The 15229-nt window shown below is 38.0% G+C and overlaps 2 protein-coding genes across 3 annotated transcripts in view; one reads left to right on the top strand and one right to left on the bottom strand.

Annotated features, from left to right (window-relative positions):
• Window positions 1-3727: 3727 nt before the first annotated feature.
• Window positions 3728-4051, bottom strand: LOC148947549 (uncharacterized). Its single transcript, XM_089095931.1, has one exon. The coding sequence runs from the start codon at window positions 4049-4051 to the stop codon at window positions 3728-3730; it is 324 nt and encodes a 107-aa protein (XP_088952057.1).
• An 8062-nt stretch (window positions 4052-12113) lies between these two features.
• The window catches only part of LysRS (Lysyl-tRNA synthetase), a 50308-nt gene continuing 47192 nt past the window's right edge, over window positions 12114-15229 (top strand). Inside the window, exon 1 of one of the 2 annotated variants that reach the window (XM_089095301.1) lies at window positions 12114-12256. In XM_089095301.1, coding sequence (XP_088951427.1) covers window positions 12225-12256 — 32 coding nt within the window. In that variant the 5' untranslated portion in view covers window positions 12114-12224. Of the gene's footprint in view, window positions 12257-12282; window positions 12653-15229 lie in introns of those variants that run through there. The other variant, XM_089095300.1, reaches the window with a different exon arrangement.

Below are 15229 nucleotides of genomic sequence, written 5' to 3'. Positions count from 1 at the left end.
ATCTGGTGCTTTTAGATACCAACTGAGCCAGCAACACTTTTAGCTTGTAAGCAGTAGTTTTCCATTGAAAACTTCCATCTAATGTATGAATTGAACGTGAGACCTATTGTTTCCTATGGTAAAAGAACGACACTTTACCTCACTATGCTAACAAGTCATTGATGAAATTATGTTCTTAGAAAATTCTAGGCGATCAATGTATTGTTTCATGGACGCTGGTCAACTAGTGTTAAGCGTCAGTACATCGTGACAAGTTATTTGCGCAATCGATCTCTCAGTTAGATATATGGTAAACGCAATCATTGATTTGTTTCCGGGCACCTTTTTTGCATCATTCCGGGAATATGCATGCCACGGTGATTTGAGATGCTTGCTGTACAGATGTAGGCTATTCTTTTCATGGTCAATAATTCTTGTTTCGATCTCCAAAAATTGTAATGACTACAACCGGGCAGGTATCAATTCTGTAATGTAATGGTCCTGTGCACATCTGTTTTCCATTATCGAGGTTTGCGCATGAGTTAGGGTCCCCACATGACCATTCAGGACCCTATTTTCCCCTCCAAGACCCTATGTCCCCCTTCCAGGTACCCATCTCCCCTCCAGGTTCCAAATGCCCCCTCCCCTAAATTTTTTAAACTTTGATTTTGTCATTTTCTTTTTTATTTATAATTTGTTTTAATTTTCTTAGGCTTGACATTTTTTACACACAGGAACACACAGGGCACACAAAAAGCACATTAAACCTGATTACTGTGACCAACAAAAAAGATTCCAACTCTTGCAAGTTCTCTGGTATCAAAGAAATCCTTTGACAACCTTCCATTAGGCGTCTGTATTTCAACATCCTCTTGATAAAGAGCACTACCTTTTTCTTGTGACAGTAAAGGCTGAGAGGTATACCTAGGTGGTTGCATAAAAAAATAAAATAGTTTTGACTATAGCTTCTTGATTCCATTTATTGCTCATAAATCTCACAGCCTCCGGTTAAAACAGAAGGTTTCACTGAAATCTTTCCCACATCAACTCATAGAACAAACGGATATGGTTCAAAGTGTCTTCTATGTTGATCTATAAGAAAATCGCAATCTTACCAGTTTCCAAACATACTTCAACAAAAATCACACTGAACCTTGTCACTGTGGCCAGTAAAAAAAATCCTACTAATGCGAGTTCTTTGATTTCGATGTAATTCTTTGACCACATTGAATGTCCTTAGTCTAACAACCCATTGAATGTCCTTAGTCTAACAACCTTTCGTTTAAGAGCACTGCATTTTTCCTGGGTAAGATTTTTAGGATGATGCAGTTCACAACTTCTTTGTCATGATATCTGCATATCATGAGAGCACTGCATATCATGATTCCTAGCCATTGAAAATGGTTTCTTATATTACTCCAGTGTATAATTAATCTTGATCGAAAGCATACAATAAACCAACTACTATCAATTGCCAAGCACAGGGTACCAATAAGACGCTCGCATAAAAAAATAACATCCTCTTAGACACAGATAGAGAGAGAGAGAGAGAGAGAGAGAGAGAGAGAGAGAGAGAGAGAGAGAGAGAGAGAGAGAGAGAGAGAGAGAGAGAGAGAGAGAGAGAGAGAGAGAGAGAGAGAGAGAAAGAGAAAGAGAGAGAGAGAGAGAGAGAGAGATTAGAAATCAGCCGCTCAGTCACAAAGACAAAGAGAAAGAGAGACAGAGACAAAATCAGCAAAAAACAAACAAAGACAGGTACAAAGACATGCACACAGACGCTCAGTAACACAGACACGATTGGAGAAATAGAAAAAACGCACACAAAAACCCAAAGTCAGACACACTTACACAAAAAGATAGGCACAGAGACATGCAAACAAACGCTGAGTCACAAGAAAAAAACAAATTCAGACACATAAAGACAGGCACAGAGACAAGCAAACATACGCTTAATCAAGCAGGAATGGTGGGAGAGAGACAAGAAACACCCAAAAAACCCAAAGTCAGAAACATAAATAAACAAAAACAAGTACAGAAACATGGAAACTGACGCTCAGTCACATAAGCAGGGTGAGAGTGAGACAAAAAAACAACAAAAACACAAAAACAGACACGCAAATACACAAAGACAGGCAGAGAGACATGCAAACATGTGCTCAGTCACACAGGCAAGGTGGGAGAGAGACAAAAACACACACAAAAACACAATTTCAGACGTAAAACACACAAAGACAGCCATAGAAACAACCAATAAGATGCTCAGCCATAGAGGCAGGTTGAGAGAGAGACAAAAAAAAACACACAAAAAACTCAAAGTCAGACACACAAACACAAAAAGACAAGCACAGAGACATGAAAACAGACGTTCATTCACACAGGCGCAATGGGAGAGAGACAAAAACACAAACAAAACACATATTCAGACACACAAAGACAGATACAGAGACATGCAAACAGACGTAGAGTCAAACAGGCACAGTGGGACAGAGACCAAAAACCACAAACAAAACAGAAAGTCAGACACACAAACACAAAAAGACGGGGACAATAACATACAAACAGACACTCAGTCACATGGGCAAGGTGGGAGAGAGACAAAAAAAATGCCAAGTCAGATACACAACAACAGACACAAAGACATGCAAACAGATGCTCAGTCACACAGGCACGGTGAGAAAGACACACAAAGACAGGACAAGAGATATGCAAAAAGTCGCTCAGGATAACTAACACGATGGGAGAGAGACAAAAACACAAACAAAAACACAAAGTCAAACACCCAAAAACACAAAGACAGGCCCAAAGATATGTAAACAGACGCTCAGTCACACAAGCACGGTGAGAAAGAGACAAAAATACACACAAATCAAAAAGTCAGAGAGCACAAACACAGGCACAGAGACATGCAAACAGACGCTCAGTCAGACAAGCACAATGGGAAAGAGACAAAAACACAAACACAAAGTCAGACACACAAACACACAAAGACAGGCACAGAGACATGAAAACAGAAACTCAGTCAAACAGGCACGGTGGGAGAGAGTAAAAAACACACATAAAAACACATAGTCAAACACAAAAAAGACAGGCACAGAGACATGCAAACAGACGCTCAGTGACACAAGCAAGGTGGGAGAGAGACAAAGCACATACACAAAACCACACTTTCAGACAAATAAACACACAAAGGCAGGCACAGAGACATGCGAACAGACACTCAGTCACACAGGCACGTTGGGAGAGAGACAAAAAAACACACGCAACAGACAAAGTCATACACACAAAAACAGACCCAGAGACAATCAAACATACGCTCAATCACAAAGGCATGTACTTACTTGTACTTGTATTTGTTACGGGAAAAGACGCGGACACCCCACCCGGCATCTATAAGACTACGTATAATGAACTCCCATTTATTGCGATCTTGTGCCAGCTCTTCAGCAAACCGGAGCCATCAGCTCTCCCACTATCTGTCAAACTTTCGAAATCCACCAATGGGGTGAAGGTTGTTTTTGGCAGTTGTCCACCAATTCTTAAATTGACCGCCAGGTCGCCTGTGCCAATCTGGAGACGGGGTGGCTATAAGCACTTGCCTTATGATGCAGTCATTGGGTCTTCTAAGGACATGACCAAGCCAACGCAGTCTTCTCTGTTTGACAATCATGGTGGCGGGTTCGATTTTACAGCAGCGGTGGCGCACATCAAGATTTGAGATTCTGTCGGAGTATCGAATCCTTAGAAGATTTTACAGACAGCGATGGTCAAAGACTTCCAAATCATGGAGATGAAGCACCTTCAGTGGCCAAGTTTCAACTGCATAGAAGAGAATACATCTAACGGCCACTTTATACACAGAAATTTTTGTCTTCACGATGATCTCCCGCCAGATCCACAAATGGCGGTGAAGTTGTGAGAAGATGGCTTGGGCTTTGTTGATCCTGTTCTGTACGTCAAGGTCATAGCCTACAAAAGGGTCTATTATTGAGCCAAGATAGGTGAAGCTGTCGACTTTTTCCACTTCTTGTCCGTAAAGCACAAGCTGATAATCCGACTGTATGTTTAGGTCCATGACTTTAGTTTTGGCCGTGATGATTTTCATACCCAGTAGCTGAGAGCTCTCTCTCTCTCTCTCTCTCTCTCTCTCTCTCTCTCTCTATCTCTCTCTCTCTCTCTCTCTCTCTCTCTCTCTCTCTCTCTCTCTCTCTCTCTCTCTCTCTCTCTCTCTCTCTCTCTCTCTCTCTCTCTCTCTCTCTCTCTCTCTCTCTCTCTCTCTCTCTCTCTCTCTCTCTCTCTCTCTCTCTCTCTCTCTCTCTCTCTCTCTCTCTCTCTCTCTCTCTCTCTCTCTCTCTCTCTCTCTCTCTCTCTCTCTCTCTCTCTCTCTCTCTCTCTCTCTCTCTCTCTCTCTCTCTCTCTCTCTCTCTCTCTCTCTCTCTCTCTCTCTCTCTCTCTCTCTCTCTCTCTCTCTCTCTCTCTCTCTCTCTCTCTTCTCTCTCATTACATTTAATGTAATGTGGTCAAAGAATTTCCTCGATACCAAAGAACTCCAAATACAGGATTCTTTCTTGTTGGCAACTGTGATCAGGTTCTTCGTTCCTGTTGTGCAGGTGTGGTTGGAAACTGGATAAAGGGATATGTGCTAATAGGTAAACATAGAAAACACTTTGAAACGTCTTTTTGTTTTAGGAGTTAATTTGGAATACATTACAAGTAAAACCTCTTGTTTTGACTGGAGGCTATGACATTTGTGAGTGATACATGGGATCAAGAAGCTATAGTCAAAACTATATTAATTTTTCTTTGCTACTACGATGGTATACCTCCCGACTTTTACTGTCACAAAATAAGTAGTACTCTTAAATGAGAAGATGTTAGACTACGGACGCTTAATGGAAAATGGTCAAAGGATTTTTATTGTTACCAGAGAATTTGCAAAAGCTGGATTCTTTTTTATTGGGCACAGTGACCAGGCTCAGTGTGCTTTTTGTATATCCTTTGTGTTTCTGCGTGTCAAAAAAAAACTAAGTCTAAAACTTAAAACAGAATCTAAGTCCAAAAAAATCGAATTGGGGATATGGAGCAGCACCTGGGGCCCTGTAGGGGAACTTTTGACCCTGAAGTTGGACTTAGGATCCTGGATGGGAATGTGGGGACCCAAACTCAAGTGCAATCCCCAGTAATGGAAAAACGATTTGGACAAGACCATTACATGACAAAAATGATAACTGCCCGGCCGTAGTCATTACAATTTTTGGGTATCGAAACGAGTTTCATTAACCATCAAAGGAATACGTCTGTCCAGCAAGCTATTCGAATTACTGTAGTTTACATATTCTCAGAATGATGCCAAAAAAGGCGCCCGGAAACAAATCACTGGTTACATTTACCATATATCCAATTGAGAAATCGATTGCGCTAAGATTTTGTTGCGATATAGTGACACTTAACACTAGTTGGCCAGGTCCCAGAAATAATACATTGATTGCCTAGAATGTAATTCTAAGACCATAATTTCGTCCATGACTTGTTAGCTTGGTCGAGTAACGTGTTGTTATTTTAGGATACAAATTAATGGGTCTTCCTTTCGATTCATGAGTTAGACCTATATTTCATAAAATCAATGGAAAACTGCTTAGAAGCTAAAAATGTTGCTGGCTCAGTTGGTATATCAAAGGAGCAGATATGAGGGCTGTCACAAAACATATTGTATTGTTCACCGACAACATGAATGATTACTCAGTACCAAATAACGCAAAATTCTTGAAATTCTCAGAAACATACCAAGAAATTCTCAGAAACTAGGATATTAGCCCACCTGTATTCATTGTATTGTTTCGCCGAGATTATAAACGATCACGCAATACCAGATAACACCTAATTCTTGAAATTCGGGATATTTTCGGAAACCGGTTAGCACATTCTTGGAATGATGACAATATGAATGATTACGCAATACCAGATAACGCTTCATTCTTGAAATTCTCCAAAACCGGTATTGGGATATGGGCCTGCGCGGAGTGCATACTAGCATACTACTTATTTCATTAGGATTAACTTAACTGCATTACTTGGGCGGTGTTGATATTATACGTAAATACCACAAATTTAGTCAAGGCTAGCAGGCTACTGTAAAATCAAAGAAACACTTTTAATGGCTCATTTTCTACCTGCCTCTTATAAACTCGTCGTAAAGTGCCTCGTCGTAAAGTTCGTCGTAAGTTTCTCTCCATCGTAAAGTGTCATAAGGAACCTCCTTGAGTAGAAAGGCTGGAAAGCAGAATAAGGGTAACATTTAATTATTCGTGGTGTAAAATCCATGACAGGAGCTTTACAATCCCCCCTCCCCTTTCTCCAGTTTGCCAAACCCCCTTCCATGCCCTTTTAGTTTCCCTCCGTCCAAACAAGTTTGATAAAAAATTTTAAATAGCTATCTTGTTCAAATAGTCTAGAGGCCAAATAATTATCCTTACGGGTGATAACATAGTAATCCCTGTAGCTTTTGAGAGGAATGCCGAACATAATCAGACACACAGTGTATGTGCTGGTTGTCAAAAAGTCGTATTAGCAATATATAGGGAACGGTTGAGGGTATTAAGTTGAAACGTTCAGGAGAAGTTGAAGAGCTACTGATGGACAACTAGGTACCTTGTGCCTTTTTAGATGCGCGCCTTCCTCTCCCTCGTCAATATTCTTAAAGGGTAATTTTGATCAAAACAATAAAAAGGCCTTTGAAAGTTTCAAGCTATAAGCTATTACAGGGATATAGCTGTTAAGCCCTTCAACCAAGGGCAAAGCTAAGGTTTGGAGTTTGGAAGGGTAGAGGCACTGCAATGGTTTTGAATTTGAAGGGGCAAATAAAGGATATGCTGAAAAAATTGTCAAGCGTGCCGACAAATGGGGATACATAAGTTAATTTAATCAAATGTAAATGTTACTAGATTTAACTTGATTTGTTAGAGAATTCTAAAACACAAAAACCAACTGATTACAAAAGAACAAATCTTAAAGATGCATACACCTTTGTTTTACTTTCCACTGGTTACTCCAACTCAGCAGCTTTGTCTTTCTAGGTGTAGTAAAGCATAAGTGAGTCAAGTCTATCATCATTCATAGTTGACCTCAATCTGTTTTTAACCATTTTCGTCTTATTGAAGATCGGCTCACCAGCTGAAGTCAAGGGCACGGTTCTTATAAAAAACGAAAGCTCTATTGACATGAAGAAAAGGAATCTTAAGCTCTTTCGCAATAGAGAAGAGCTGTCCAAAATTCTGTTTATTAGTCTGAGTTGGCTTTAAACGTTCCTAGAAGATTTCTATTTCTGACTTTTGTGCTTCTGGTTGTATCGGCATAAGAGGAAAATCTACCGCTAACTTATTACATTTCGAAGTGTTTAGCTTTGCTGCACATTTGAAGATGGGCAAAAGAAGCTGCTGAAATCCGGCACGCGATTCCTGCAGCTCTTTACTTAATAAAGCTATTGTCATTTGAATTTTGTAGTATAATAGCCGATCATGCCTTTATTCTTGGTTGCTTCTGTTCTCACTCCTTCATCAGGAAATCTACTTGGAGTGCGAAAAACAACTTTTTTTTCGTCAGAGGAATAACTGCCGACTTCGTCAGAATGCCCAAAAGGATCAGTGAGAGAAAACAGTGCTGTTGCAATCGGTATAGAAGCTTCAACTTGACTAACACGCTCTCTGTTGCTGGTACATAGCAGATCTTCAAATAAAGAAGTCGCTTTCATGTAATGCCATGTTGATAAAATATCCAAGACAATCGACTGAAGATCTCTTATTAGGGTGCTGGTCTGGTGCATGATATTCCTCATGACCATTAACTCAGTGATGAAATCTAGCCGCATAATTTTTGATTGAAGTGACTTCCATTTCACTTCTGTTTCACTTTCGACATTTGTTGAGTCTCTTATGTCATATCAGAGACCAGCTATTTCAGGAAGTGTGCTCCAAACTGCTTTAAGTGATTCGTGTCTTACCGACCAACTCGTGTCTGACAGTCGTTTGAGGCTAAGCTACCCTTCTTTTGACGTAATAGCCTCTTGCTACAGGTTGATCCGCTTAGTACCACTTGTGAAGAAAACATACAGTTTTTTCAACACGTCAAACATATTTTTGGTCAAAATGCATTCCTTGCAACAATTTTCGACAATAATGTTGTATCGATGAGCAAGGCAATGAATATATGGTATTTCTTGCCTAACCAGACGTGAAATATTGGCCTGAAATTCTTTAAACCTCCCCAACATATTGCTTGGAAAGTCATATGACTGGAATGCTAACTTTTCTAGATCTACTTCAAACTTCTTGAAAATTTTAAAGATTTTTTCTAGCTATGTCAGCTCCTTTTTGGGAGGGGCAATTGATAAAGAAAAGGAACAGTGCCCTTACAGTTCCATTTGAATTAAAATTCCTCTTGGCTCACAGCTAGTGTAGTATCAGCAAAGATACCATAGAGTTTCGATCGCTTTACTTCATCAATAACCTTCGTTAGATCTTTTTGCCTGCTATGCTTTTAAAATAATTTTATAAGAAGCAGCTAAGGTTAGGAATTAGATGGGTAGCTTTCCTTTGTGACACTTTAGCCTTCGTGCCATCTCCGCGTTATGATATCCCAGTAACTTGACAAGCTCAATAAAGTTGCCCCGTCGTGACCTTTTCCTTGAAATGGGAATCTTTGTTTAACGAGTGTGATAGTGACCTCTATCACCATTCTTACGATTTTTCGATTTCTTTCTATTTCTCTCTTTTCTTGATTACTGTATCTTTGCTCCGCTTTTCTTTTTTGAATAAATATGGGAGCCAAGCCTAACGGCAGGTAAAAGCAACGAGATCTGGGAATGAAGCTTTAGGGTTTTTTTCACTCAATGTGGAATTGAAGTAAACTTGGCTTTTCGTCTTTAATGCGCATCTTGTGGCATTAACGCATGCCTTCACAAAATGCCATCTCTCTCTCTTATCTACCCCTTCCTGTTGGAAACAAAGCACAGGCAAAGCAGCAAGCCTGTTCTTTCTCAATGCTGTACTCAGGTGAGGGCATTGGTACCTGGTCTTGATAAAACGGTTTTGGTGTTTAGGTGTTAATTTTTCGTCTAGTTGTTGTAGACCGCTTTCTCCTCAAGCTCGCTTTATTGAAAACCAGGGAATGCTCACTTTGGTCTACGAACTTGAAAAAAAAACTGACGGAAATAATTCCCCAGATCCAAGGTCTCAGTCGCAAAGATGACCTCTTCAACAAAGGCCGCTTTTCTTGATTGTCTCTTAAAGATCCCTTGCTTCTTTACCTTTGTTGACGAAGAGTTAAATTGCTTACAACAGTTCAAAAGCCTTCAAAAAAACCCAAAACTTTGATGAATTATATCATTCTCCCACAAACTTATGACAAATATAATTGAAATCAAGTATTTTGCAGGCATCAAGACATGGCTAAATGTAGAAAAAGCCAAGACAGATAGTCTGAGTGATTGAGAGGCAAATCTGGGATAGGCTCTTTTTAGGATTGTATAAAAATGACGTCATTCCAGATATAATTCATCAAACTTTTGATTTTCTATTTTAAGGCTTTTGAATTGTTTTAATCCCTTGTTAAGATATATATAAATATTTTTACAATTACCTGTTTTTTCTATCTTTCCGCAATTTAATGTCTTTTCTTATTGCGGTCTATTCAAAATATTTGAATACGAAGTCCAATTTCTACCAAGATGTCTACAAAGCTTCAAACTTTTAGTTTTCTTTTTTAAGGTTTTAGAATTGCTATAATGTCCTGTAAAAATATATACAAATATTTCTGCAATTACAATTTTTTCGTCCCTTAGGCAATTTAATGTCTTTTCATTCTGCAATCTATTCAAAATATTTGATTATTACAGCAAGTCTGATTTCTAACAACGATTTCTACAAAGCATTACGCTTTTTTTTAAGTTTTGGATTTGCTGTAATCCCTTGTCAAAATATGTACAAATTTTTCTGCAATTACCAGTTTTTTGCTTTTTAAGCAATTTAATGTATTATTGCTCTTTAAGCAATTTAATGTATGTACATAAAAATGACGTCACTCACATAAATATATTTTTTTTTCCAAAATTAAGACTCTTAATTAATTTTCTCAAACTTTTGACCCAGTTAAATCGTTTTTAGACCAGAATATACCAGGATGCCAAATTTCCCGAAAAAATAGTTCGAGAAAATTGTTTTCGAGAAATCATGCACACATAAACAAATAAATATACAATTTTATATATATATATATATATATATATATATATATATATATATATATATATATATATATATATATATATATATATATATATATATATATATATATATATATATATATATATATATATATATATACACACACACACACACACACACACACATATATATATATATATATATATATATATATATATATATATATATATATATATATATATATATATATATATATATATATATATATATATATATATATATATATATATATATATATATATATATATATATATATATATATATATATATATATATATATATATATATATATATATATATATATATATATATATATATATATATATATATATATATATATATATATATATATATATATATATATATATATATATATATATATATATATATATATATATATATATATGTGTGTATATATATATATATATTACAGGGTGCGTCCAAAAAGTAATGACACTTACTGTATAAAGAGGAATTTATTTATCCAGCATCTCAAAACACTTCAAAATAGTTCGCTTTGGCGTCGATGCATCGCTACCTGCGGGATTTCCATGATTCAGAGGCTCCCTCGAAGTCAGCTTCCAAAATGCCTTTCGAAGAGTTGGTTATGGCTTTCTGGATGGCGGAAACGTTACAATGTTGTGTACCATCGACTTCCACATGTTAAGTTACTCCGCTATGAATTACAGACTCGACCGACGATTGGAGTCCAAGAGTCCTTTAAATTTTGACACGTTCTCTTCCGTTGAACTCGCCGAAGGGCGTCAAGATCGACCTTTGTCTTGAATTCTCTCCCCCCTTCTTTGAAGTCCTTGCGCCGACAAAAACTTGGGCTTTCGACGTGGCATGGTCTCGGTAAGCCTCCTCAATCACGGTAAGACTCTCTGAAGCAGTATTGCGCAAGAGCAAGCAGAATCCCAAGAGATCGCTGCTCTGTCGTCCGCTTCATTCTTTACTTTTTATCCTGTGACCAAAATTAAAAAATCCACTTTGCGAAACTATCGATCCCCCCTCTCGTACTGTCCAGAAGTGACTATCGCGGGGTGCGATGCTTTGGCAAAACCCCAATCACCGATACCACCTATTGAGAGCTTGTATATGTATATATATATATATATACTTTATTCCAGAATTATTCCCTGAATTGAATTCTATTGTCTTGAGAATATTTTCCCTATTGTTTCTAAGTGTGTTTGTTTAATACGCAGTAAACTCCAACCGACATGACCTGTCAAGTGAGTTTTAAACCGGATCGCATTAATTTGGCGTGTTCTAACTTGCACAGATTAATTTGGAGAAAGAATTAGATCGGGAAAATTGAAAATCCCTTACGCTTAAATTAAAATTACAGCTTGCCAAAAGGAGGCCGACGTCTCGTCGGCTTCGGATTGCTTTGGAGATCGTTGACAAAAAGAGACCGTCGAAGCAAAGTGTTGACACTGAATACCGAAGGTTTGACGCTTAGAGAGAGACCCAATTTTAGCTGAGCCCCTGCTTTTAAATGGATAAGGACTGTCTTGAGTAATTGAATAAATTTAAATCTTATACTAACTAAAAACAGCCATATCTCTATATATACTAGGGTTTCATAATTCAAAAATCAATTGGTGCAAGTTGGAAATGACATCGGCTGACTATTTCCAAGCAGCGCTTTCAGGGTAATTGACCAACACAAAAATAAGCAACGTATGAAAACAAGTGAACAAGAGAAGATAAAACAAAATAAACATATCTCGTTCACTTAGAAAAACAAAACTTTTACTCTTTGTCAAACTCAAGAGAAATTTGAAATATCTCATGCGAGTTTTCTGTAGAGTTCAACACGCGCTAAAACAATCAATTTCAATTGAATGGCCGCCCTAGTGTCGAGTCAAATCTGAATCCTTTGTCTTAAAACGAAGCTCTGCAATAAATCCCAGGAGTATTTGTAGAAGAAACTGTTCCATTCCTTACATCAGCTAAAGTTTAAAAATGGCAGAGAATGGTGAAAACCTTTCAAAAAAGTGAGGTTTATTTCATTTTAAAGCAATTTATTGATCAATCCATCTATTTCAAGGCTAAGGCTTGCTGTTATATTACCTTGATCCTGTGGAACAGACAGATTACTAGCTTAAAAAATCTTATGTTTTTATTTGATGCAAGCTCTTGCTTGTCTTGTCTGCTTCAAAAATGCTTAACTTTTTGGCCACTTCTTTATTTTGTCACTCAAGAAACAAGCTTCTTAAGGTATTTGAATCTGTGAAAGTGTTGAATCAGTTTGGAACAAATTCATGTTCTACTTTACTGTTGCCTACAAAAGTCTGGGTGCCTACCAGAGAACCTTTGTGCTCTATTCATAAACTTTCCCAAAGAAACTTCCACATTGCAGCTATTGGATATTCTAAGAAAAAATGGAAAAGGTGTGAGCTGATTTTGTTAAATCATTAAGTTTAAATTCCTACAAATTAGGGTGTTTTAAAGTTAGTCTAGCCTACTAGCCTATAGAACCTTGTCTAGGGTAATACAGAGGGTAAATATTTTGCTATTAATATTTTTGACTTACAAATTAAGTGAACATACCACTAGATGCAATTTTTATGCTCTTCCTGAACATAATAGTTGCTTTTCTAGTAAATTCAATCTTAGTCCCTTTTAGCCTAGGACCCTTGAAAATAATATTATCATTCCATATTTGGTAAATTATTTGCAGTTCATATTATTGACTTACAAATAAAGTAAACATATCAATCAATACTTTTTTTATGCTCTTTCCAAATAGGGTGAACCAGGGTAATTTCAGACACTTTGACCTGTTTTTTGGATTCAAAAAATTCCTCCTGCCAGCAGACTTAAAATCTCGTCATAAAATCAGATTTGTATGAAAGTTCAGACTGTTAGCTTTCATACGAGAGCTAGAAACTTCCGAAATTCAAACTATAAAGGGGGTTGGTGACCTCATTTGAAATTTTCCCACTGTGTCTGGAATTAGCCACCAAAATGTAATTCCGGACAAGGTCAATATCTTTGTACCTGAAGGAGTAAAATCTTGCTTTGGTTGGCGGTATGAAGAACATCCCAAATCTATCGATTTCTTCCAGCTTGCATGATGCTGAAAATCAAATCCATTTTCAAGTGTCAAAATGGATTCTCACAATAATTTGATAATAAAGTGATTATACCACCACGAGCCAGCATTTAAATAGTCTTCTGAAGGAATGGGGGATCTGAAGACCTGGGCCCTCATCTCCTGCAACTACAGAATTCATCTGCTAACTTCCTTGAAATTTGTATATTAAAAATAAGGTAAAAATAATAAAAAAGACGACTTTAAATACTGATAAAAGCAAGTTTAAAAGCAAAACACAGAGGAACTAGGTGATCACTGCTTTTTTCCATAGCTTTTCTTCCTTTCCTTGTGGCGTTTCACCATTTTGTGATGCTTGCTTATAGTGAAGGGTCCAGTACCCTTCAGAGTAAGTGGCCCTCCCAAGATAAACTCTTCTGCAACGTCTGTGATGTCATTGATCTTGGACCAGCTAAACTTGTACATTGCTGCTGAGTTGAGCTTTAGGAACTTCATCCTAATGACCCCTTCATCAACAAATTCCACAATTCTGCCAAAATAAGGTGAGTCGTTGTAATACACAGCATAATAATGGTCAAGCTTCATTTTGATCTTTTTCTTGCTAGGGCCAGGTGGATCGAGGTCATCAAGAACACACGTCTCTTCAATAGAAATGTCATCATTGGTGTCAGCATATGGTATCTCGGGCTCGCTTTTAGTGTCAGAAAAGCGAACTAGGGAGGTCACTTCTCGTGAGAGCATCATCTTTTTGACTTTGGCACCAGAGGTCTGGGTCTCACTGGTTTCTTTTGCTTTGGTTTTCTTTCCTACACCCTTTTTCCTGTCTGCCTTTTACTTTTCCTTCTGCTGCTTCTTAAGTTGCTCTAAATACACCTTAGAAGTGATCACTTCAGCAGCTTTCTGAGTGATCTTTTTCCTCTGCCCTGGTTCACTTCTTGGCTCTCTTCTTACACTCTCTAACAGGAGCTCTTCAAAGGTCTTCTTCATTGGAGTTGGTGGTTTCTTCTCAGGGGAAGAAATGTTGATGTTGACGGTCAGATTTTCACTTTCACTCTGGACTCTAACACTAATCCTATCAGCTGTTGACTTCTCTGTTGGTTTCTTTGCTTGTTCTCTTTTCTTTTCTTCAAGAAAGGCATTGTAAGCCCTGAGTTTCTGCAGGTCAAACTGCTCTCTGTTGATTTTTGCACGGTTGGCTCTCTGGTACGCTAGGATCATAAACTCCAGTTGATGCAAACGCTTTCTGGATTAGAACTGGATCTGCTTGTTTCCAAATTTCACTTATCATCTTGACAAAATCTGCTTTCTGTAGCTTCTCTCCAACATTTTTCCTTGCCCATTTGGTTAGCCTTTGGTCATACGTGGTTTTGAAAGCCTTGAAAATGCCAATGTCTAAAGCTTGAAGCATGTGCGTTGTATGGGGTGGCAGCTTCAGAATCGTGATGTTTTCGTTCATTGCAAGCTGCACAACTTGCAGCGACAAATGAGAGCCATGACTGTCAACAAGAAGCAGAACTGGACGTTCTTGCCCAACGCTAGGAATGAACTGGCCTTTGAACCAGTTGTAAAACACGTCAGCCGTCATCCAACCCCTTTCTGTGGCAGCATATGAAGTGTCAGGCAAAGCGTCATCGGATGTCCAAGTGGACCACACAGATTTGCCTTTGAATATGATCAGGGGGGAAGAATTGCCCCTGCAGTGTTGATGCAACCAAGAACTGTTGTGTTCTCTCTCCCTGTTCCAGCAGTTTGGAAGAAACTTGGCGAGTTCTTCTGTCCCACAACTTTGGTTCTCAAAGGATCAGTACAAAAGCTCGTCTCATCCAGGTTGTACATCAAGTGGGGCTTATTGAGGAGTTCAAGTTCATTCAACATTTCTGAGAGAAGATAAAAAAATCCATAGATCAAGAAC

This window comes from Artemia sp. Qi Xiang Cuo, chromosome 10, assembly GCF_049724085.1.
Source record: "Artemia sp. Qi Xiang Cuo chromosome 10, ASM4972408v1, whole genome shotgun sequence".
In the NCBI taxonomy this organism is placed as follows: Eukaryota; Metazoa; Arthropoda; class Branchiopoda; order Anostraca; family Artemiidae; genus Artemia; species Artemia sp. Qi Xiang Cuo.
Note: the sequence above shows the minus strand (reverse complement) of the source record. Positions and strands in the feature narration are given on the sequence as shown.